Source organism: Centruroides vittatus, unplaced genomic scaffold, assembly GCF_030686945.1.
Source record: "Centruroides vittatus isolate TY-2023 unplaced genomic scaffold, ASM3068694v2 contig_1168, whole genome shotgun sequence".
Lineage (NCBI taxonomy): Eukaryota > Metazoa > Arthropoda > Arachnida > Scorpiones > Buthidae > Centruroides > Centruroides vittatus.
In genome coordinates this window covers 2,988,913-3,013,247 of record NW_027120749.1, presented here as the reverse complement: position 1 = coordinate 3,013,247, position 24,335 = coordinate 2,988,913, and the positions used below count along the sequence as shown (strand labels likewise).

The window sequence follows — 24,335 nt, the reverse complement described above, 5'->3', positions numbered from 1 at the left end:
ATTTTTTTGATAATTAAAATTTTCATATTTTATGCTAAAACTATATAATTTTAATTTAAGAATTATAAAGAAAAATATTACCTGATAATAAAAGTGTATGAGAACGTCCACAAGCAGCATCAACAAAATTTAATTCTTTTAATGTTTCAATCAACGTTGGAATGTCTCTTCTCTGGAGATCACAATGACCAAGTTGGCCTTTATCATTACGACCTTAATAAAATTTAAAATAAATTACACGCCAAATTCATATTTAATGTTTTTAATGCAATATTTATTTTTAGTATATTTCAAACAAATCTGAATACAAAAATAATAATATTTATTAATTTAACTAAATAACCTATATTGAATTATATTATAATAAAACTAATATTAATCATAACTTCATATAAAAGTAAACATTTTATTAAATTTTTAATTAATTGTTTATTAGTTATGAATAATAAATGAAATTTTTTTCATTGCAAATTTATACTATTATATCTTTTTTATTTCAAACAATTTTTAATATTAACTTGAAGATATTAAACCATCACATTTCAAGTGTAATTTAATTGCACATTACTGAGAGTGAAAACATAACAGTTGAATACAGTAGACTTGTTAATCTAGCCATTCTTTGCACAGAGGAATGTCAGATTAGTGATAATGTCAAATTACTGAGAGATAAAAGATGTTAGTTTAATTATTTAATAAATTTAATGTTACATATTTACTGTCTGTAGTACATATGCATTTAAAAAACAAATAAGAGACAAGTATTTGTGAACAGTAAAAGAAATTTAAAATGTAATACAGCATAATTGAAACTTTGCATCTTCTACTCACTGTCAATGTAGTCACTTTGAAAAATGTCAGATTTTTTATTTGCTTTAATGTAGATGCTCATCGATGGCACGCTTTGTCATACAATCATTTTATGAGCATTACATTGGTACTGCATATGTCTGGTTGTTTCATTGTGTACTGCAGGAAAATGTCAACAGCTTTGGCACCAGTAGTGTGAGAAATCTTCATTCTCTCTGCCTATGGGTGTCCTCTTCCTCATCACTTTCATCTTGCACACTTTTAATGATTTCATCTGTTAAAGCCTGGTCTACTCAACAATATTCCTCATTCAACCTCATTAGTAATGTCATCATCATAAATTTTTCCTCCTGGAATTTTATGGAACATATCAAGAAACACAGCATCTGGAAATGATTCTGAATTGACTGACTCACTATCATACAAAATCCAACTCAGTGTCAATGAAACTCCATGCTTTTTTCCAACACTTCACTATTGTACTCTCTCCAATGTCCATGTTTCTGCTGTTTGGAAAACATCATCATGCATGTTGATTGCTTTCCACACCTTAGCATACCTTTGATAGAATAATTTTCACATTCATCCAATAGGGAGGTAATAATTGCATGTTGATAGCAACACTTAATTGATTCCAAAATTCCCTGATTCATAGATTGGATTAGAGCTGCCACATTTGGTGAGAAAAAGACGGTTTATATATCACTTGATTTCAGAGACAAGTCAGAGGAATAACCAGGAGCATTATTGATTACAAAGATGACTTTAATAGAAATTTCCATTAATTTTATTCAGTTCTTCCTTCACAGTGGGTATGAATCTATCATGAAACCACAAACCCAAATAAAATTTCTGACTCCATCCATGCTTTATTTTGAGCACAATAATCTACACAGTAGTGTACTCATCTCGCTGTGCTGAAAACATTGTAGTTGTTAGACTTTTCCAATCACCAGGAAGAGAAGTTTATGACTTCCACTTGCATTACAACATACTATCAGAGCGATGTGTTGTTTTTGTTATTTATACCCACAAGCTTCCTTTTCATTCTTGGCAACAAAAGTTTTTGAAGGGAACATTTTGAAAGAGACTAGTCTCATCAACATTGTACACTGCAGGAGGCATTAGTTCCTCTTCCTTTATCATGTTCTCCAGCTTATTTTTAAATTCTTCCACATCTTTTTCGTTTGCTAAATGACTTTCCCAAGTGACTGCCAGTAGCCATACACCATGTTTTTTCTTTCAGTTTGATAGCTAGCTCTCGCTTACTGTAAACAATTTACTGCAATTAAATTCTTTGTTAAATGCCACTGCTTTTTTTAAACAGCCAAATCAAGTTTATCATTCTCACTCTTTTACACAACTTTTTGTTTTCTTAACTACTGTCCATTTGGCTAGTGCACTGTCAAAGTTGATTCTCTTTCATATTTATGTCATAGTGGAATATCCAACATTGTACTCGGTGGCGATGGATTTTTGGGAACAACCTTGATTGAATTTCTCTAATATTTCCAATTTCTGCATGAGTTCTAACATAACATGTTTTCTTTTTAAAACCATAATTGAAGGTCATCATATCAAGTTGACCAGTTTCCACACTTCTAAATCAAAACTGAAACCTCACATACCTGTGTGAAGTTTCAGTTTCAATAAGGATGTCATACTGGATGGCCATCCATGTAAAGCACTCCATTTATATTACAGCTGGAGGCTGGATTAGTAAGTGTCTACTGTATAAATCCTCATCTTACAATTTTATTTACTGAATATAAGAATTTCAAAATAAATTATCATGCCAAATGAAAATATTGTTTATATTAATTAAAATAAATATAAACAAACTATAAAATATATCTTCACTCAATAGAATTAATTTTTGAGTAATCTTTATTCAAAATTTCACTTCACTGATAATTCTTGTAATCATTACATTTGTTAAAAGCATTAATATGCAACTAGATCAGTCAAAAACAAACAAAATTGCTTTCATCTGTTACTCTGGTTGCCCAAGTTCAATATTCTATTATGTACAATTTAATTAAAAGTAATATTAATAGAATTCTATAATGAAGTTATAGCAAACTTGTCACTCTATGCACAAGAAATAAAACTTTCAGAATCATGGTGTTCTGTCATCAATATCTAAGTAGTGAAGTAGTGATTTTTAACATTAGTTAAAATGCAATACAATGTTATTTCTATTTTATAACTGCAGTATGAATAAACTTAATGAAATTTTGTTTAAATCATAATACTCAATTCAAATTTTGTTAGTTTTTAAGTAATCCATTTAAGACTAAAATTTAAGTTTGTAAGAGTCAAGAAATCATTAAAAAAGAGTTTTATATAATATCTTTCTAAATAAAGTTGGAATTTTGATGAAAAACATTCACATATTTAACTGATACAAGCTAAACAAAATTTTGTAAGTTAAAAATATATATGGAATGGAAAAATGAGACTTATTTTAATATTTGTATATCTGTAATCTGCAAACAAATTCTGAAAAATTATTTCTAAAAATTTCATAGAAACTTATAAATATTTATTCTTACTTCTTATTTTCTGATAAATTCTAATGTCTCACACATTAAAATTTACATAAGTTGGATATTCACATCAAACACTTCAAATTTTATTACTATGAGAAACAATTTAATATGAAAATGTTTCAAATTAAAGTCCTATAAAATTCATAGAACATATTTATTTAAATATAAAACTTTAATCATCATTAAAATGTTTCAAGAACCAAATAAAATTTTTTATATTAATAATATGTACTGTACTTTGATTGAAATATTAAGATTGATTAAAGTTGAATAGTACAGCTATATTTGAAAATCATTATTGAATTAAAATTTTAAGTAATAACTTGATTTAGATAACTATGTACTAGTTTTAAATTCATCAAGCTATTTATAGAATTACATCACTATAATTAGTTACAATGATACATCAAATCTTAAAAAAAAATAAAAATAAACAAAACATTCATACCCCATGTCATGACTTTTCCTTGTTCAGTGAGGATAACACTATGGCAAGCGGAATCTCCTGAAGCCACTACTCGTACTCTGATTCCCTGAAGAGCAGTTAATCGATGAGGACCCCAAAGGTTTCTTCCTCCACTCTTTTTAGCTATAAATATAAAATAAATTTTTTTAAATGTTTACATCAGAATTATTAAAAATGATCATTATTGAAATTTTATTTATTTAACCCTTTTCCAGATAAGGTGAGTCTGTCAGACTCACTTCAGAATTTTAATCTTCATATTTCTTTTTTGATTTAAGATTACTACTTGCTGCTTTATGTATTTGTCAATTTATGTTTACAAAATGTTTGATATACAGGGTGGGCCAACGAAAACGAAACGGCAGAGTGTTCGTGTTCGTCCAAGCAAATCGCTCGGACAGGTCGATTTTATTCTCGAGGGGACATCTTTTGCAATAAAGTTTTTGTGATTCTGAATACAACAGACAACAAAAATTTTAAAAACTCATTTATTTTGTATTAACTAAACAAACATTTATTTCGAAAAAAATATTTGTTTGGTTAATATTCAGATTCGCAAAAACTTTATTGCAAAAGATGTCCCCTCGAGAATAAAATCGACCTGTCCGAGCGATTTGCTTGGACGAACACAAACACTCTGCCGTTTCGTTTTCGTTGGCCCACCCTGTATATATATATATATATCAAACATTTAATAATATGCATTTTGTATACATTGACCTAAAACATTATGAATTAAAATAAATACATCTTCCCACAGATAACATGAATCCAATAGACTCACTGTATCAGAGTATATTTCTCTTGTTGAGACAGGCAAAAAGCTTGTGCAGACTCTGATTGTTGTTGTTTTATGTTGCTACTTTTGCTTTTAGTGAATTACTAAAGTTTTAAGCTACTTGCTGCAAAATTACATAAGTATACAATTATATAGCACAAAGTAGCCATGGTATATTATTACTTTGAGGAATGGCACATAGCACTCACCTGTATGGAGTTGAAACTGTTATGCTGGTAGTTGGGTTTGCACATCGCCAACAGGCTGGCCACGTGCAGTTTTCCAAGTTTTTTCAAGTTAGTAATACCAAAATAGAGGTCAGTTTACCATAAAACTCCTCCTGGGAGACACCCCCCTTGGCAGATCACCCATGCCACTTTGCCATAACCAAATAAATTACTACAGTTAGTTTGGTTTATGTATAAACTGACTATTTACAAGAACATACTTCCACGTAATTTATGGGCATTCTGATAATGTTCTTAAAATGAGTTTTACATACATACATTTTTTGAAATTTACAATTAATAATGCCAGGTGTAACAATTATTGTGAGGGGTACTTTATAAACCCAAGTAAAGCTGGATAACAGCTAGTATCTTCTAAATTAACTAGTGTGGAAGCTGGGATTGGATGTGGTTCCTGATAGAAAAATTGACAATGCATCTATATAATAAGCAGAAATTGCAGGTTTGAGTCCTGCTCCAGATCAATCTTTTATTCTACATTATTCTAAATTAATTAATCCTAATTATTTAATTTAATACAACTTAATCTCCTATTTTCAGTCAAAATTACATATCATCATTAAATTTAATTAAAAAAGCTATAGTTCAATAATAATAAAATGATAAAAGCAGATTCACTAATATCATATTTATTCTAATAGCACACTGTCTATAACCTTTTTCATCTTGCAGTATGCTGTTCATTAGAGTGCACTTACTATTAGAGGGCAACTATCATTTCTGTTCTTTGGGAATTAGGTGAGTCTATTATTTGAGGGCAACTATTAATAGAATAAATCTGCATTATTAATTAAACAACAATGTAATACTCAACACACACACACTTTATTTCAACATATGCTGAACAGTGTGTGCAATTTTTCCATTTACAAGAAGACTTATCTTCCTCCAATAAACAGCACACTTACTATTAGAGGCACTGTGTTTAACTTTTTTCATCTTTCAACTACACTGTTTATTAGAATAAATAGTCATATAGAAAACCAAGCCTGAATTATACACTAAGTATATACATCTTTGGTAATTGTAGATTGTAATTAATTATAATGATTCAAAATAAATGTTAAAATTTCTATTTAAATTTATCCCAAAATTTTAACTTAAGCAATTAATAAAAATTTATTTATATTTTGCAAGAATTAATTTATACAAAAGTTCTGAATCATACTCTTAAGGTTCATACTTTTGACTTGCACATAATAAACATACTAATAAAATACATATAGCCTTACATTGCCAGAACCACGACACTATTATTCTCAAGGTTGTTACAAGTAATAACAGTACCTAGGTTGCCATAATTCTTGTCAAAATTAATTAATCCAATGAGCACAAGACAGGCAGGACCTTGGCATTGCCATTACAAGGGAAGTTGGCAGTGAAAGAATTAAATAATTTTTTTTCATATATATTAATTTTAAATAAATTAGAGAATTATTGCCACTAAATTCCATTATTGATCTTTTGAAAGCCATTAATTTTTTAAATTAGTCGCTTATTAAAGTACACTTGACAAATCATGTTCTCTGAAAATTGACTGTTAAGAAAATAAATCAATTAATAAAATATCAGTGTGTCATTAATTATAATAATAAAAATAACTTCCATATTTTTATTAGAAGAATATTGAAGACTATTATTAGAAATTTTTTAAATAATAGCTTACCATTTTTAGGCAGCTCTTTTCTACCAATTAAATCCCAGTTTGTACCTCCACACATTAATACAGTACCAACAAATTTTGAACCTTTCAAACAAAATTGTTTAAATTTGAAATAAGAGTTAATAAAAAAGTATCAAATAAAGTGGAAAAATACAAATTATTATTATTGTAAAAGAAATACACTAATTTACCAAATTGTTTTATAAGTCAGAACTACCCAAAGAAAATAACATGATACATATTTTAAATTAAAAAAGACAAATGTAAAATGTTTTAAAATCATTTTCTTAAAACAGATATGTATTTTATTTAAACCAATTATCGAAGTTAATAATTAATACTTAAATTTTTATGTAATTACAAGTTACATTCACATGTATATTTTTCATTTTAAAATAACATATAACAGTCAAAACTGAATTAAAAAATACCATTTCAATATGATATATTTTAACAAATACACAGGTCATAAATCTCATTTATGAAGTTAAATATTTACTACATACTTTTACATATTTGAACTTTTTATATTTATAGATTTAATCAGCTCAAAGATAAACTTAGAAATTTAAATCTTCAACAAATTTTGCTCATTTATAATTTGAATTTTAAATTATATTTCTGATGTTATCCATAGTTAGAAACTATTCAACTGATTCAATTCACATTCAGTGATACAAATTTCATCTGTAAATACTTCAGACTTGAATTTAAAAACTACTCTGTTATAAAATTTTAAAATTTCACACTGTGATTTGTTATAAATGATTCAGTTGGCTGACGATCCTCATGGAAACAGTGTAACCATACATGCTCCATTCTGAAAAATTATTTCTCTTCGTCTTTCTGAGTGAAGTTGTTATGATACATCATAAGTATTGTAAGTATTTTAGAAATATTTTTTACTATTTCTTCAATTTGACATGAAATTTACAAAAGTAACAAAAAAGATAGGAAGATAAAGATGATAAAAAAAATCTATTATCTTGACCAGTGGTGATTTTGGTGAAATAAAAGTGATATCAATTTACAAACAAAATGAAAAGTAATAATAAAAGTTGTACAATTAAATTGCAATATTAATTAAAGCTCTTTTTAAGAAACAAATCTGTAATTTAATTAAATTACTTTCAGATAATTTGTAAGTTAGTTATAATAAATTAAGTTAATTAGAAATTGCAATAAATTACTTTACAGAATAACTGGTTACAACATTTTTGTGAGTTTCTTAGCATTTTATTAATAGCTTGTGTAATAGGAATGCATCCAGTTTACTCTTATTTCTCTCAACTTTCCAAAAGAACCAAAACTGTTTTCAACCAAATTAAGAGAATGGATAAAAATTTTCAGAAGGTATATACACAATCAATGAAAAATATTTTTTTCCATGTGTACAAAAACAAGGTTGTGAGACCTCAGTATCAATATTCCATTTTGAGTTATCTAGATAATTTATTTAATTACACATACAGATTTCTTGTAGCATATTGTATTAGCTTAAACAGCATAATAACAACTATTCGTGCTGAAAATGTCTGACTTTTTCCCCCTTGTCAAATGTTTTGGTAGACAAATCTCATATAATGATGAGCATAAAAAAAATTTAACAGAGTTCAAAGAACTCTGTTAATTTTTTTTAATGCTGCCAACATACCATTTGCTTTCAAAACAATTCTTAGAAAAGTGGTGTACCAGAGTGGTTTCTTGAAAATCCATGCTAAGAAAGGGATACCTTAGAATGTGCTTTGAAAAAGTTCAAACTTTCCTTCTCAAACTTAAAAATTTCCTTTACATAGTTGTGCTCTCTTAGCCTTCTTTATGTTCGTACAGAATATTGACAATACATGTATATAGTAAATTCCTATATTTGGATTACCATAAACAAAACAACCAATTTTAAAGGAAGGTATATAAAAGACACTTAGTAAGCTTGACAAGAAAAAGGCTTACAAACCACATCTGACTTCCTGTTCACAATTGGAGAGAACTAACTAGCCACAATCACACAATTTATTAACTGTCCATATTTTGAACTGTAGAAAAATCAATAGCATTAGTTAAAAAAATTTTTGAGAGCAGTTTGTCAAAAGTTCTGATCTCTGATATCATGTGATGTAAAAACACTTCTTTCTTTGCATTTAGGAATATCCTTTCAGGCAAAAAATATAGATCTTATCAAAACTGTACCTGTTTTATAGGCACGGTTTGATAAAAACCTATCCAGGTTTATACTCTGTATCTGAACCTCTGTACAAAAACAATGCTAATTAATAAATGCTTTGATAAAAATAAAGATTTATTAATGTACACTTTTTGATATAAGTAAAATGTATTTAAACTGTTGAATGTATATGTTTTTTAGTTGTTTTATCATCATCATCAATCATCATCATCATGACCACCAGAAATCATCTTATCTGCAATATACATATTTAACATCAATTACTAAAATTATCTGTTATGTAGAAAATCACATTGAGAATTACATTTTTCCAAGTCAAAGTAGTTCTTTTTCTTAGAAACAATCAGTTGGCATGCAAGAAATTTTAATTCATAGAATCAAATTGCCAATTCATCTAGAATTAATGGCACATTTATATAAAATGATTATTATAATAAACTTTCATTAATTTGAAGTTGTATAATTTATATTTAATAGGTTGCACTATCATTTTCTATGGATATTAACTTTCCATTATTTGCATTAACTTGAAATTATAAGACCAATTTGAATAATTAGAACAAAAATAAAAGGCACTATACATTACAAATATTATTTATATAAATATGAGAAAAATAATTTTACTGAATGACCTAGTTGGCTTTGTCATCTATCTTATTGTACAGTACATCTTTCCTTTTTTTAATCAAAGTAGAATTTTTCTACTACGTAACTATCATTTGCATCAAAATTCTATTACAATGTTTTGATTTGATAAATTTGGAAAACATGCTTAGGTTTCATAATACTTTTTAAAAATATTTTAATTTTTATAATATGCCATATGACATTTTCCTTACTTGTAAAAAGTTCTGTAGAATTTTTCTATTTCCACAGAAAAAATTCTATACGACTAAAAACACAAAAAAGTACTTTAAATGCCATCAAATACAATTTGAGGTTTTCTGGCATATCTAGTCACACACCTTTTCTGTATCTATGTCATTTCCATGATATTTGTTTTATCAGAAATCAATGACAATCTAGTTTATTTTCAATGCTTTTAGAATTTTTTCTAATTTAGATTCTTATAATAATTAAAATTAAAACATACAAAGATTCCAATTTCTACTTATTATAACAGTCCAAGTATGATTCTATTTTTCATTACTGTACAGAATATTATAATATATTAGGATTTCATTATCTTCCTAAAGTTGTTCATTTTCAATAGATTGATAGAAATATAGTAATTCGCCACTATAACAGAAGAGAAATTTATACATAAATGTTTCTTTAATTTATAAAATTTGTTTTTTCAAAATTTTGTTGTATATATACCCAATTCTGTTTTAACAGTTTTTAAAATAATTTTGATTTAACATGGTATAAGCATCGAATAACCTGATTTTTAAAATAATGCCAAACAACTGCAGGATTACATTGTGCTATAATAATGCTACTAATTACTAATTGAATGTCAAGTAATTAGTAACATTAGTATAGACCAATGTAATATGGCAATCATTTGATATTGATTTAATATGGTCTGGAAAAAAAATTTATTTCTCTTTTTACATGATTTGTTTTGATCTAACATGCTTATGTTTTAAAAATCTTCATTTGATTTTATTCTAAAAAAAAATATTCACACTTTTCTAGAAAACGAGTCTTATTAAAATTTGCATTTAAGACTATATACATGCTCAAGTAAATTTTAAGATTTGTATGTTTTCTTTTGTGATTTATTTGAATGCATGTAGCAACAGTTTTTTGTTGTGACTTTATCCTGCAATGAAGCAAATTGACAAATTATTTGTATGTGTTTCTTTTAATTTCTTTCATTATATAGTTTTGTATGCCATTTGTTATTAAAAGCTAGAGGTATTTTGATGTTTCATTAAAAAAGCTGAATAAAAATAAAATTTTTGAAAATAATATAGATTTATTAAATTTTGCTAATAACTAACTTACAATTGTCCCTCCTCTGATTTTTTTTAACTAAAATTGAAATACTGTATTTTGTTTAAATGCTTACTACTGTATTATTTAGTATGTTATATTATTTTTATAGGACTTTAAGGTCTGGAACCAATCTTTTATTTTTTCATATGGACAGCATCTTTTTTTATATGGGCACCAACATAAAAACAGAATTAGTAGTATTTAACTTATATCTTTAAACTTACAAATATGTAATTCAATAGAACAGAAATAATGAAGTAAAAACGTATAATCATCCATTTTAATATCTGAAGAAATATATAAATTAACATATTTATTGCATAACAAAAAATGCCTTCTATTCTACATTTAGGAAAAATTTACTTTGCACAGTTGAACCCACTAGTATCAGTTTGAAAATTGAAATTTAGTCTGTAGGAGAGACCGGGGCAACTTCGTCAATCGCATTTTTTTAGAAACAAAATAAAAGGAGACTCTCTTTAGAGGTTAGGCAGTTGAGTTTTATTGGTGGCTTGTTGAGTGGGGTGTTTGTATTTTTCTCCAACAAGCACAGTTGAATTAACAAGTAAATTGTCATTTTCATTCAATTTCATGTAATATTTTGCTTTCATTTATATGGAATTGGCATGTTTTGTTATAATTCCATAATAACGAAAGTTGCTTTTCCTGTTAGAAGAATAAAACATTAACTTATTTACGTGACCAGATCATGGCTTAGTACCCTATTCTCAGGGTTCCACTTAATGTTTCTAAATCGTCACTATTGGGGCATCTTCAGCAGCGTTGCCTATCTTAAACAATTTGCTGTTAAGCATATTTCATTTCTACTGTTTATTTGAGTTCACTAATTCATTTTACTTTATATTGCTTTTAACTTGCATTATAATGTTTTCATTTATTATCTGTTTCATTTTTTTCGTAATTAATTTTTTTTTACATTTTCTTTACTTAAATATGCCTTTGATCTTGTATTTCGTTGTTATAATATTAAATACGTCTTTGGAAGAGTATTTCTTTGTTTTAATAGTGAATTCCAATGTATGCATTGTTAATAACACAAATTTATATACCTCCCTGTCTTGCTCCATTACTGTTGCCGAAGTTGTCCCTGGTATGGGGGCAACTTCGGCAATCACTATCTCTTTATAAAGTTATTATTATAATTATTTTTATTTCCAAACTGATTTTAACCAGTTCTATGGTAAGGTTACATTCTGGTAGACAATAAACAACACTTTTATTTCAGTTTACAGCAGTATTTATTACACAAAATTTAACTTATTCTTAACATGCCGAAGTTGCCCCTGTCTCCCCTATATAAATATAACTGTGGAAATATCATTGTGCTTGTGTACAGTAGTCAAATAAGACATTCTGACTACTGAATTTTGTATTGGACTTTTTAGAACAAATAAATGACAATCTTAAAAATCTATTTAATAACTTCTATTGTTTTAAATTATATTTCATTGGAGTTATCATGGGCAATTTTATTAAACTTAAAAATAAAATTACAATGAAATAAACTAAAAACTTAAGTTTATTTTGATCCAATTTTAATTTGATAATTCAAAATATAAATTTCTGATAATTTTAATTACAACAACTTCAGTTAAAGAATATGCTCACAGAATTGTTCTTGTACATGTAAGACTACATTACATAGCTAAACAGTATACTTATACAGATATTACTCTTTGTCACTTTTCATTTTTCTAGAGCATATGAAAATCAAAGAAAAAGAGTATAGTATCTTGTTTGTGAAGAAAGTATCTGAAAATAACAACAATAGCTAAATTTAGTGAATATAATCAGTGACAACTAAGTTCAAATCAAAATGAAAATATAATATTTTTATTCTCATTCGCATCTCATTTTATATTTCTACTCTTAATGCATGAACTGTTCTCAATTAAAAAAATGTAAAAAAGAAATAATATAATTTTAAGCATATATTATTTACATCTATGTCTCAAAAATTTTAATATCATGACCTTTAGCTCAAATCAAAAAATGGCCAGCAGATCTAAAACAAATAGAGTACTGGTTTATAGAAAAAAAAATTAGAGGTTTCAACATTTGAAAAAATTGATTACAGAAAATCTACAAATCTGTGATATTTGTTAGATCCTTCAAGAAATCAGCTATGAATAATGTTTAAGATGTAAATTTCAAGTGATATGATAAATTCAAAAACAACTGCAATTTCTAAAAGTAATAGCGTACATCAGAGGTGGCCAATCCAAGGCCCACAGGCCACAAAGCGGCCCACAGCTGCATTTGAACTGGCCCGCACGGTGATGGAACAAAAAGAAAAATCAATTAAGAAAAGGAACAATACAAAATCCTTAAAATTGGTTCTTCCATGTCAAGTTTTTTTTTAATCAACATTAGCATAAATTTAGAAAATAAACAGGGTTAGTAACTACTTTAATAATTACAAACAAAACAAATCAATTTAAATAATTATGTGAATCACAGGCCAAAATTTTGAGAGTCAAGTGAATCACAGACTTTCCCTGATTTGAAAGCCTTCTGGAAATTTGATCCTAAAATTGTCTACCCAGAAATGCATATCTTGCTGTGCATTTTGTGTGCAGGTTTAGTTCCACCTGTTTGTAAGCAAACATTTTCAGCAATGAGCTTTGTTAAAAATACCGATCTGTAATGACCTGTACCGAAGTACTGAGCTATAATGACACACACTCGTGGGCTGCTTCTGTTATCTATCTCAAAAAATCAATCCTAATATTGAGAAACTGTTAACTGAAAAGCAAGTTCAAAAACCACATTGAGTGTATTTTAAATTCAGATTCTTTGTTTTTTTAATTTGAATTTCAAGATTTGGTTCTTCTTTCAATAAAAATTGTTTTTAATATTTTGTCACTTTCAAACTAATGTTAATGGCTTATTTAATATTTGTTTTTACATCCACCTAACAACATATTTTAATGTTATTTAATTTATCTTTAACTATTGGGTTGTTCGGAAAGTTCGTAGCGATTTTTGATAGCCGACAGTTGAGACATCGATTGACACAAAAATGATTAGAATTGTACAAACCAATGAATATTACGATAAATGACCTTGAGACGCGTCCGTTACAAAAAAACCGTTAAGATTATTCAAATAGCGTTTAATTTGGCTCATTGCAAAAATGGATGCAAACAACGTGCATTATCGACACTTGTTTCTTTTCTTTTTTCGTAAACGCAAAAATGCTGTACAAACAGCAAAAAAGTTATGTGATGTTTATGGTGGGAGTGCTGTATCAGAATCAACTGTTTGAAAGTGGTTTGCAAAATTTAAAACGGGTAATTTCAGCCTTGAAGATGCTCCTCGCTCAGGAAGACCTCCTGTTATTGAAGAGGACCAAATCAAAGCATTATTGGATGAAAACCCTCATTACACAACTCGAGAGATTGCAGACATAGTGAAGTCATCAAACAGTACTGTATTTCAACATCTAAAGAAGCTCGGATACGTGAATCGTTATGACATTTGGATACCTCACGACTTAACGGAAAAAAACTTACTGGATCGCATCTCCATTTGTGATTCTCTTGAAAGACGAAATGAAAATGACCCTTTTCTGAAGCGTTTAGTGACAGGTGATGAAAAGTGGATCATTTATAACAACATCAGCCGAAAACGATCGTGGGGTAAGAAAAATGAATCACCATTAAAAACTCCAAAGGCCGGTCTTCATCCAAAGAAGGTCATGCTCACTGTCTGGTGGGATTGGAAAGGAATCCTGTACTATGAGCTGCTTCCACAGAATCAAACAATTGATTCTGATAAGTATTGTTCCCAATTGGATAAGCTGAACATGGCAATTAAAGAAACACGTTCGGAACTGGCCAATAGAAAAGGCATTGTGTTTCACCAAGATAATGCCAGACCTCACACGTCTTTACGAACACGCCAAAAATTATTGGAACTAGGCTGGGATGTTTTACCCCACCCCCCTTACTCACCCGACCTTGCCCCGTCGGACTACCATTTGTTCTGTTCTCTACAAAATTCCCTTCATGATAAAAACTTTGATACTTTGGAAGCTTGCAAAAACCACGTGGATCAGTTTTTCGCGGAAAAAACTGGAAAGTTCTACGAAGAGGGTATCATGAAGCTGCCCCATAGATGGCAACACGTCATTAAAAACAATGGCGCATACATAATGGAATAAAAGTATATTTTTAGTATTAAAACAATTTCTTTTATTTCTCTTAAAAATCGCTACGAACTTTCCAAACAACCCAATACTAATTTTAAACTGGATGTAGGGGGTGGAAGAACAGTGGCCTGCAAAAAATTCACACCCATTTACAGACACACCTATAAAAAAGCTATTGCTATAGTGGGCATTATAATTTACAGTTCTTACATTATCACTAAGCCTTCAATGTACATTATATTTATCAGAATACGATTTCATGCAATATGACTGGAAAGTAATGAAATACATACAAATGTATTAATAAGAGTAACAAATGTATAAAAGCATTTGTCATTAAAACACTTGTATCTTTCATTACAGATTATTATAATATTTTTACTTAAGTTTCTATTCAATAAAATTGGAATGATACAATGATACTGAAAAAAATGGCATTTAATAAAGTAAAAGACAATAAAAAGTAATAAAGCTGGTACAGTTCTTTGACTTTAAGCAATGTGTTCAAAATAGAACTTAACACTAATCTAATTAATTTCACATCTTTCTTACATTAGTATTGCTAAAAAAAAAATATGTGAATTAATTAGTTCTTTGAATTTTTATATATTTTGTATGCTTATTATCATTGCTAAAACTATAAAAATGAAAATTCTTTTTGTCAAACTTGGTCAAAAGAAAGCACATGTTGAAATTATTTTTCAATTATATTGATACTGTTTATTAGATTTATTCCATAAAATATCTGTAATGATTTTATTGAATAAATTTTTTGTATAAAGTCATAACAGATGGTTTCTGAAAATGCTTGCTTATCTGCAAGAGGTAGTATAATTTCATGTGTATGATACGAATGTTATCTGTATTTAGAAGTCAATTTGAAAGATGGAGATTATCTGTTGTTTTTAACTTACAATTATGAACTCAACAAACGTCTTTTCCTTTGTCTAAAAAAATCAAAACCATCTTTAAAAATATGAAAAATGCTTTGTGTACTGCAGACATTCATATACCATTATAATTTTTCCAGAAACCACGAAAGAAACATATATACATACCATTCTTTAGTTTAGTCCTGTTCATTTTCTTTATTCAGTCTAAGCTTAAACGATATCAGATAATCCTAGTTGGTACTTATACTTGAAAGCTACAAGCTCTATCTCTTTGAAGATTATAATCTATTGATTTGTTCTTCTGATCTGAATTAGAAAAGGGTTTTAAAACATTTGGAACCTGAGACAAACATTTCTAATTCAATTATATGTTTTTCCAAGGTTATGCAGTTAGTCTCTTAGCAAGATGGGTTAGGATGTTTAGTTTTTAGGACTCCCTAAAAACTATCTTAGTCAGATAGTATTTAGAGAGGAAGAAATTACTAGAAACTTAACTGTTGCATAACTATTTAAAAATTGATGCTGATTTTATCAACATCAAATAACAGCACAGCAATCAGCTCTCAAATCTGTCATTAGGTATCAACTTCATTAAAATATTTTTCTATTAAAAAAATGTTGATATCAATTTTAATATGATTATTAATTATTACTAAATATTTTATTACTATTATTTGATAAATGAAATAGAAATAAAAAGAAAACAAAAGAAATTTTAGTCTTTGGGCAGCCATATTTATTTTTTAAACTTACCAGTTTAGGTAATTCCTTTTCAAATATTCTGATTTTTCTTATCAATTATTTTACAAGTACATCAACAATAACCTGCTGAGTAATTCATTTAAAACAGTCTAAAGTTTGCATAAAGACTGAACACTATATTATGATAAAACTTCTGCAGTATTTATTATTTTCCCAGCTCTTTTATATATCAATTGGTCAAAAAACAACCCCCAAAGATTTTTATTTTTGGACTTGGACCTTAAAATGCCGAGAAATGCAAAAAACCTTGGAGGTTTTTTCTGTATGTATGGATATTTGTGTGTGTGAGACACAATTTTGTTCACCCACTTTGAAGCTTAAAAACTTCTGTGATTTTTGTTGAAAATTTCTGTTACAAACCAATCAGAAAATTTTTTTCTAAATACAGTAATATAGATAAAGAGAGCACAGTGAAATTTTATTAAATGCATGTTATTCAATTAGTTTACTTGAATACTTGCTTAAACATTAATTGTCTATTAACTAGTTTAACAGAAAATACAGTGGAACCTTGCTTAACGAGCACATCACAAGTATTTCGCATAATGAGCAAAACAAATTGCCTCGCTTAACGAGCGATGTTTCGCACAATAAGTGACGAGGAGAGGGGAAGTCCCAAATTGTGCGCATGCAACATGCTCCATCAGTCTGTGTTTAGCACTTGTTCCGCTAGCATCTTACTGTCGCTTGTAATCACATATTTTTCCAAACTTGTGTTCACACATATTACTTGTAAACATCAACAACCATAGCTCATTATGTAATAAACACACCAAACGATATGCCAAATTCTTGGGTCATTAAATTTAATGACTGATTCCAAATTAAATTTTAGAAAATGTCTGAATTAAAAATTAACTATTTATAATTATTAAATTTAATACAAGATGGAAACATAACTGCCTACCTCTAGCCAAATTAATTAATTTCTAATATTTAATTATAGCCTTCACATAACCCAAGAATTTGGCATATCATTTGGAGTGTTTATCAAAGATATTAGCTGTCATTTTTTTTGTTTCTGCAAATCGAATTCTCATTCCAGGATAGTTCATTCCGTGCTAGAAGAAAAGATGATGAGATTCACACTTGTTAACAGTGTATATTGTACAGTTTTTTTTAATAAATGTTATACATAAAACATTTGAGCATTTTTTCAGCATGGAATGCATTATTGTATTTTACATTAATTTCTATGAAAAAAATTGTTTTGCTTAATGAGTGTTTCTCATTACAAGTAAGACTCTGAAACGAATTATGCTCGTTAAGCAAGGTTCCACTGTACTCATAAACATTACATCAAAATTGGCCCTTCTTCTAGTCAATTTCTAGAAATTTTGTGAACACAAGTGCACACATCTAACTGGTGCACTTGTAATCTACATTCTGCATTTGTTAATACAGTGTTAAAAGTTGGTCAAAGTTGTTTCATATAACTCTGAGAACAAATAAGACAAAAATAACAGAACTAGCTAAATTTTCTGGAACATAAAGATTAATTATTTGAACTTACTAAGGAAATATATAAACAAAATAATAATGTCAGAATAAAATTTTCTGGGGAAAAAAAATAACACATTCAGTATGATTTGACAAAATTACTGATTGGCAATACAAACAAAACAAGTTAAGAAAATTAAAAATACAATAAACTAAAAAAAAAAAAAAAGACATTTTAGAGAAACTCTTGAGAATGATAAAATGATTAAGCAAATTTAAGAATTTTATTGATAATGCAAACTTGAATTCAATATTTAATATATATATATATATATATATAAATATTTCTACTTACATGATCTGACATACAGACTATATAAAATAAACAGAATATAAAATCTTCATATTTGAACAATATTTTTTTTAGTAGAAAACAGTGTATGTGACACTTCAGAATTTTATTCTGTAAGAAATAGTTTATTTTTCATTTTTTTTTTAACTTATTCATTTTTAGCTTTGAAATGTTTAATATTTCTGTTAAATTTATATGTGAACTGAAATTTAAAATGAACTAATTCAAAATATTGTTTGCTTTACAATTATACACACAATTATATCAAAATTTTATCATAGTATAATAAGTAACTTTTCATCAGTAATTAAATTTTTAAAATTTTATTAATTTATACTCTATTATAGTTAATTGTAACAATTCAAGTGCAGAATTACATCATTTTAAATAAGTATTTAATTTGCAAGGTAAACAATTAAAATTATTAATGAAGAGTAACATCATGACTAATTTATATATCATATTACAGAAACCATACTATATTAAGAAGTATATTAAGTAAAATATTTTAATTTTCTGAATATCTGAAAATAAAGTAAAATGTTATTTTTCCACAAATTTTCCATTTTCTACTCAGCAAAATAAAAAATAAATTTTCACAGCTAATTTTTTAAAAAATTTTTCTTAAATATACTGTCAAGCAGTGTAAACATTTTCATGTAATTAATATTACTTTTATTTTTTAGATTTTTTTATTTATTAATTTTTTCATTTAGAGAAATGATTGATCTGCAAAGATCAATCATATCTCGTCATTTTTCTCAGAAAACATTTAGTCTTACTAAGTCAAGTAATACTAAATATGTTTTTCTTATGCTTAAAGTTTACAATAGTAATACCAAATAAACTTTTCAAAAAAACTTTTAATTAAAGCTCTTCAAAATTAATTAACTTTTTAATATTATTTTTGGTATATTAAGTGAATTAGAATTTAAAATTTGACTAAACTTGGTTTATACAGTTAAGTTTGGGACTGTTGCTTCAAAAAATACTCTAATTCAACAATAAGATTAAAATTTTTGATGTAAATAGCTATTAGCAAACAAAATTTATATGTTATTTTTGTTTGTTATAACATATTTTTTCAAGTTATAATAAAATACATTCAAAGACATAATACATATCTTTAAAATTTCTTTTTTGGAAGATTATTATATAAGATGAGAATCATATATGCTTTATCTTTTAGATAAGTTATTATTATTAGTAGTAGTAAATGTTTAATATATTTAATAATAAACATTAATATTTTCAACACTAAATATTTGCTTTAATGTTATAAGCATTTGAATGACCTAATATTAATTCAAAATTTAAAAATTTGAAATATTTCTTTTATACTGTATACTTCTGTCTATACCACTTAAGTTATCAGGTTTCACAATAATCTTGCTATATTATAGAACAGTGAACTTGTATAAATATTAGTTGCTTGTCTGTTTTCTGTCAGTTATAAGTAAACATGACAGAAATCAAATTATCAATAATAATACATTGTTTGTCAAGTTAATAATTCACAGTTATTACATTTTCACAATTCTGTTTATTTTTAGCACATTTTATGATATACATACAACAACTGTTGCAGAATAAAATCTAGTTTTATTGTATCAATTTATAAATGTTAAAAACAAAACACTCTCCTGTTTGAAAACAAATATTTATATTATAACTAAATCCAGTTATATGAAAGATTCAATCTGTGATGGTATAAAAAAAACTGTAATAGTCAGATATGAAATGACTAGAATTCTGCTCTACATGCATGCATATCAGGATTGACTAAAAATTCACAATAATACTATGTCAAACTTTATTATGCCAATTGTTGAAAAATTTTTTAAAGCAGTTTTGTCATTAATTGCTGTTTGCAGCAACCACATTAATGCCTAATCATATGTTAGAAATTACTATATACATTGTATTAAGCAACAATATAACAAGCAATATATGCAACTCAAGAATATGAAAATTAACAGGAACTGTTGAAAAACTTATGCTTTATATAAAAGAACATTATGTTATGCTACTTTTCTAAATCTGTAATTCAATTATAAATTTTTCAATGGAAACAATTCTTACACTTGATCAAGCACATTTAAATTAATAAATCATCATGCTTAGATAACTCAAAGTTCTAAATTTATAAAATATATATATAAAAGCCTAGAGATCTATTTTTTAAAAATCCAGCAATCAGTTATGTAACTTTCCTGGCCAAAAAATTTATAATTGTGTATGATACCATCTGTTATGATTTTATTAAAACCTTTTTATAATTTATAAAACCTTTATTTATAATTTATACCTTATAATTTATATTATACCCTTATACTATTATATTATACCCTTATATTATACCCCCTATTATATTATACCCTTATAATTTATATTATACCCTATTATACCCTATAATTTATACCTTAAACCTTTTTATAATTTATAAAACCTTTATAAAACCTTTTTATTAAAACCTTTTTGCCATTTAATAAAGCAAAAATATTAATTTTGAGGGTAAAGATGAATTTTATTAAAAAAATTGTAATTGCTAATAAGTAAAATCTTCATTAAGTCAAACCCCACTCAAGATATGACAAGTAATCCCCTCTATCTTCCCACCTCCTTAACCTTTAACCATCAAAATTTAATAGCATCAATCCTCTAATACACAAACCTCCCTGCAACATTTCAGAAATTTTTGACAAAATGCACAGGAGTTATTAATCTTCAAAGTGGATGAACAAAATAGTGTCACACAAACACAAACGAACATTCATACACAGAAAAACCCAAAATTTTTTTCACATTTCTTGATATTTCAATTCCCAAATCCAAATATGTAAAACTCTTCAGATTTTTTTTTACTGATAATGCTACTTTCCTTCTCTTATATTTGTAACAGCTGAAAAAGTAGAAAATTAGTTTACATATGCATTTTCAAATTCTTAAAATCAAAAACTGCACAAGTAAAATTCTAGTTAAATTATTCTGCTCCATTCTTTGTATTAATTTCTATAAATTGTTAACAAAACATTTGCATGTTCATATTGAAATGATAATAAAATTCATAAAAATAAATTAAAACTGATATAAGATGAATATTTTCAAATCTGGGAGAAAAAAACCCCTAGGTGATTTTATTGTAATACAATAATTAGTATTAGAATTTATTTAAATTCATATATATCTGAAAAGTTTCATTTTTGAATAAGCAACCATCTGTAGAATGCTTGCTCAAAATGCAAGGGATACAGTTTCAAATACTACTATGTTATTATTTTATAGACACTTAATAATTGAATTAATTTAATTTTATAAAATTAACAGATAATGATTTATTTATCTAAAATATCAAATTTGCCTCATCATTAATAATTTTACTAGCTTAGTTAATAAAAAAAACTATACAATTTAGTACTTTCAGCATTAACCATTCAATTTACTATCAGATTTATTTATAATCAGGTGTTTACCATATACATGAAGGTTTGAACCACCACAAACTTCACCGACCATACAGTCAGCATATTTTTGATATCCTGTAGTTTAATTGTTTCAGTGGATGCAGATGCTTTATGTATGTGTTTGTGTATGGCCCATGATCATATATAACCAAGTCATTGTCTAGTGAACACCTTAGAATAGTATAGTCAAACTTTGTCTTTGTCCAACTGCTCTCAGTCAACAATATAAATAATCACTAACTTTTAACCTACAAATATTTTTAAAACTTTAATATATATATATAAATTGTTAGTATACATAATCATATAAATTTATATAACAAAAAATATGAGTTTTAGAGATGATCTATATACTGAATGAATATGAAAATGAACTCATACCTATGGAGATAGCATCATCATCATTCAAAATGAATAAAAACAGATTTATGTGATAAATCAATAAAAAAATATTTTGTGCTTGATAATTATTACTACAATTAAAATTCGTTATGGAATTATAACCTAACTTAGAAACTAAGTGTATTTAACTAATTTACACTGATTAGAATAATAAAAAAAAACTAACAAAAACAGAATTTTAATAGAGTTCGTCCTACTGAAAAAACCATCATGAACAAATCCAATATTAATACATATAAATAAAACATGTTCAAAGAAACATTTCTTATGTAATGTAATATCATTACTAAATTTACTAACTTCAAAAAATGCAGAATTTATTCTCTTATATACTTGTTATATAATTTTTGAAATTGTACTATATATTATACTAATACCAAAACACATTTTTTAAAAAGTTTTATATAAATATTTCTATTTTACTTTTATAATATATCAAATAATTTTTATTAAAATTTTTGCGCAAGATCAAACGCTAAGTTTAGAAAGTAATTTGCTTAGAAGCTTAGGAGTTTGAACAGAGTTACATGTTGGAATATTATAACAATTAATAATCATAAATGATAAAAACAAATATATTAGAAAATTCAAGAAAACAGGAAGTGAAAATTGCTTATAGCAATTGCAAATAATCAAGCAGTAAGCACACGAAAAAATAAAAGCATGACAAAGGATGGTACCAAAGGATAAACTGTAACAATGGTTTAGTTAATCACATTGAAAAAAATGATTAATGAGCGAGAATCTGTATAAACTTTTCCCTTCGAAACATGGTAGATATTTAACATCATCATCCTTTAAAGTTTTTTAAATTACACATTTTTTTTCAAAAGAGGGCTATGAAAGTTTTTAACCTTATAAAAACTTCCACACATTTTTGTTTTTTTGAATGAACTAAGTAAAACTTTTAGACAGATATTTAAAGAAGTTTCATCTCACATAACTTTACATTTAAATAGTGTTATTAATCCTTTATGCTGATTTTGTAATCAACAAATTTATGGTTGATTATATTTAGTAATCATACATTTACCTCATCTCAATTGAATTAATGTATATATTCTAAAATATATAATAAAAATTGTGATAATAGATGAAAGTAAACTGAGATCTGTGAATATTTATCACAGATTTCATTTTTTAATCAAATTTTTTGACAAAATTGTTGAAAAAACAATTATCATCTGTTATATTTTTTTATATGTTATTTAACGTATTAACAAAGCTGTTTTAGTTAAAGAGAGGTTGTTCCTTTCAATTTATAACTTTTCTTGACGTTGAATATATATATATAATTTTTTTTTTTTACACGTAAACCATTCGAATTGACAGATGCAAATAGTGTATTTATTATATAGTAAAAACAATTCTAATATTGATAATAGTGTTTTTTTTTTTATATAATAAAATTCTTACAAATTGTTTCTTTGAATCATCAGACGTTCCTTCTTGTCCATCATCTTCATCAGCTTCTTTGTTGTTGTTGGGTGGAGTAGTGTCATCATCATCGCTTAATTTTTCGCGTTTAAAATCATCTAAATCATCATCATCTTCGTCATTGTCCACTTTTCTCTTCTTTGGTGGCATATTTTAAATATAAATCAAACTACGAACGTTTGGAAATTAAACTAAACCATCCACTTATGGGCCTATTTCAAAGATGTCTACCTTCTTCATCAACCCAAATTATGACCGAAAGCAGCCGACGATCGACGCTGGTTGAGCGCGAGACGTAATCTCGCGAGATTTTTCAAACAAAAGATATCCATTCGTCTGTCTGTGACTGTGTCTGTGCGCGCACGGGACATATGACGTAATAATGGGGGAAGAGAATTATTGGTTCTCGAATTATTCGACGCTTACCTCGTGTAAGATGATGTGTTCGTCTTTTGACTGAAAAGCGAATTGCAACGGAATCTTTTGACTTTTTTTTTTTTGAATTTTTTTGTTAAAGTAATTTGAGACATTTTCATCGATTCGAGACTAATTTATAAATTTTATTGGAAAACCAATTTAAAATTTTGATGTCCTAATTAAATTGATTTATTATACTTGAATTTAATTTGTTTTTTTTATTCTGAATGATTTCAAATGTTTTATTTTTATACGAATTTAATTTATTCTTTTATTATTATTATTATTTATAAGTACGATACTTTAAAAGATCGATGCAATAAAATGTAGGAGATTTTTATGATACACACA

The 24,335-nt window shown here is 26.9% G+C and overlaps 1 protein-coding gene across 1 annotated transcript in view; it reads right to left on the bottom strand.

Moving 5' to 3' along the window:
• The window catches only part of LOC136982087 (protein RCC2 homolog), a 39,825-nt gene extending 15,795 nt beyond the window's left edge, over positions 1–24,030 (bottom strand). The window contains exons 1-4 of the mRNA XM_067278511.1: positions 23,556–24,030; positions 6,521–6,620; positions 3,811–3,951; positions 82–213 (exon numbers count right to left, since the gene is read on the bottom strand). Coding sequence (XP_067134612.1) covers positions 82–213; positions 3,811–3,951; positions 6,521–6,620; positions 23,556–23,717 — 535 coding nt within the window. The 5' untranslated portion in view covers positions 23,718–24,030. The remainder of the gene's footprint in view (positions 1–81; positions 214–3,810; positions 3,952–6,520; positions 6,621–23,555) is intronic.
• Positions 24,031–24,335: the final 305 nt, after the last annotated feature.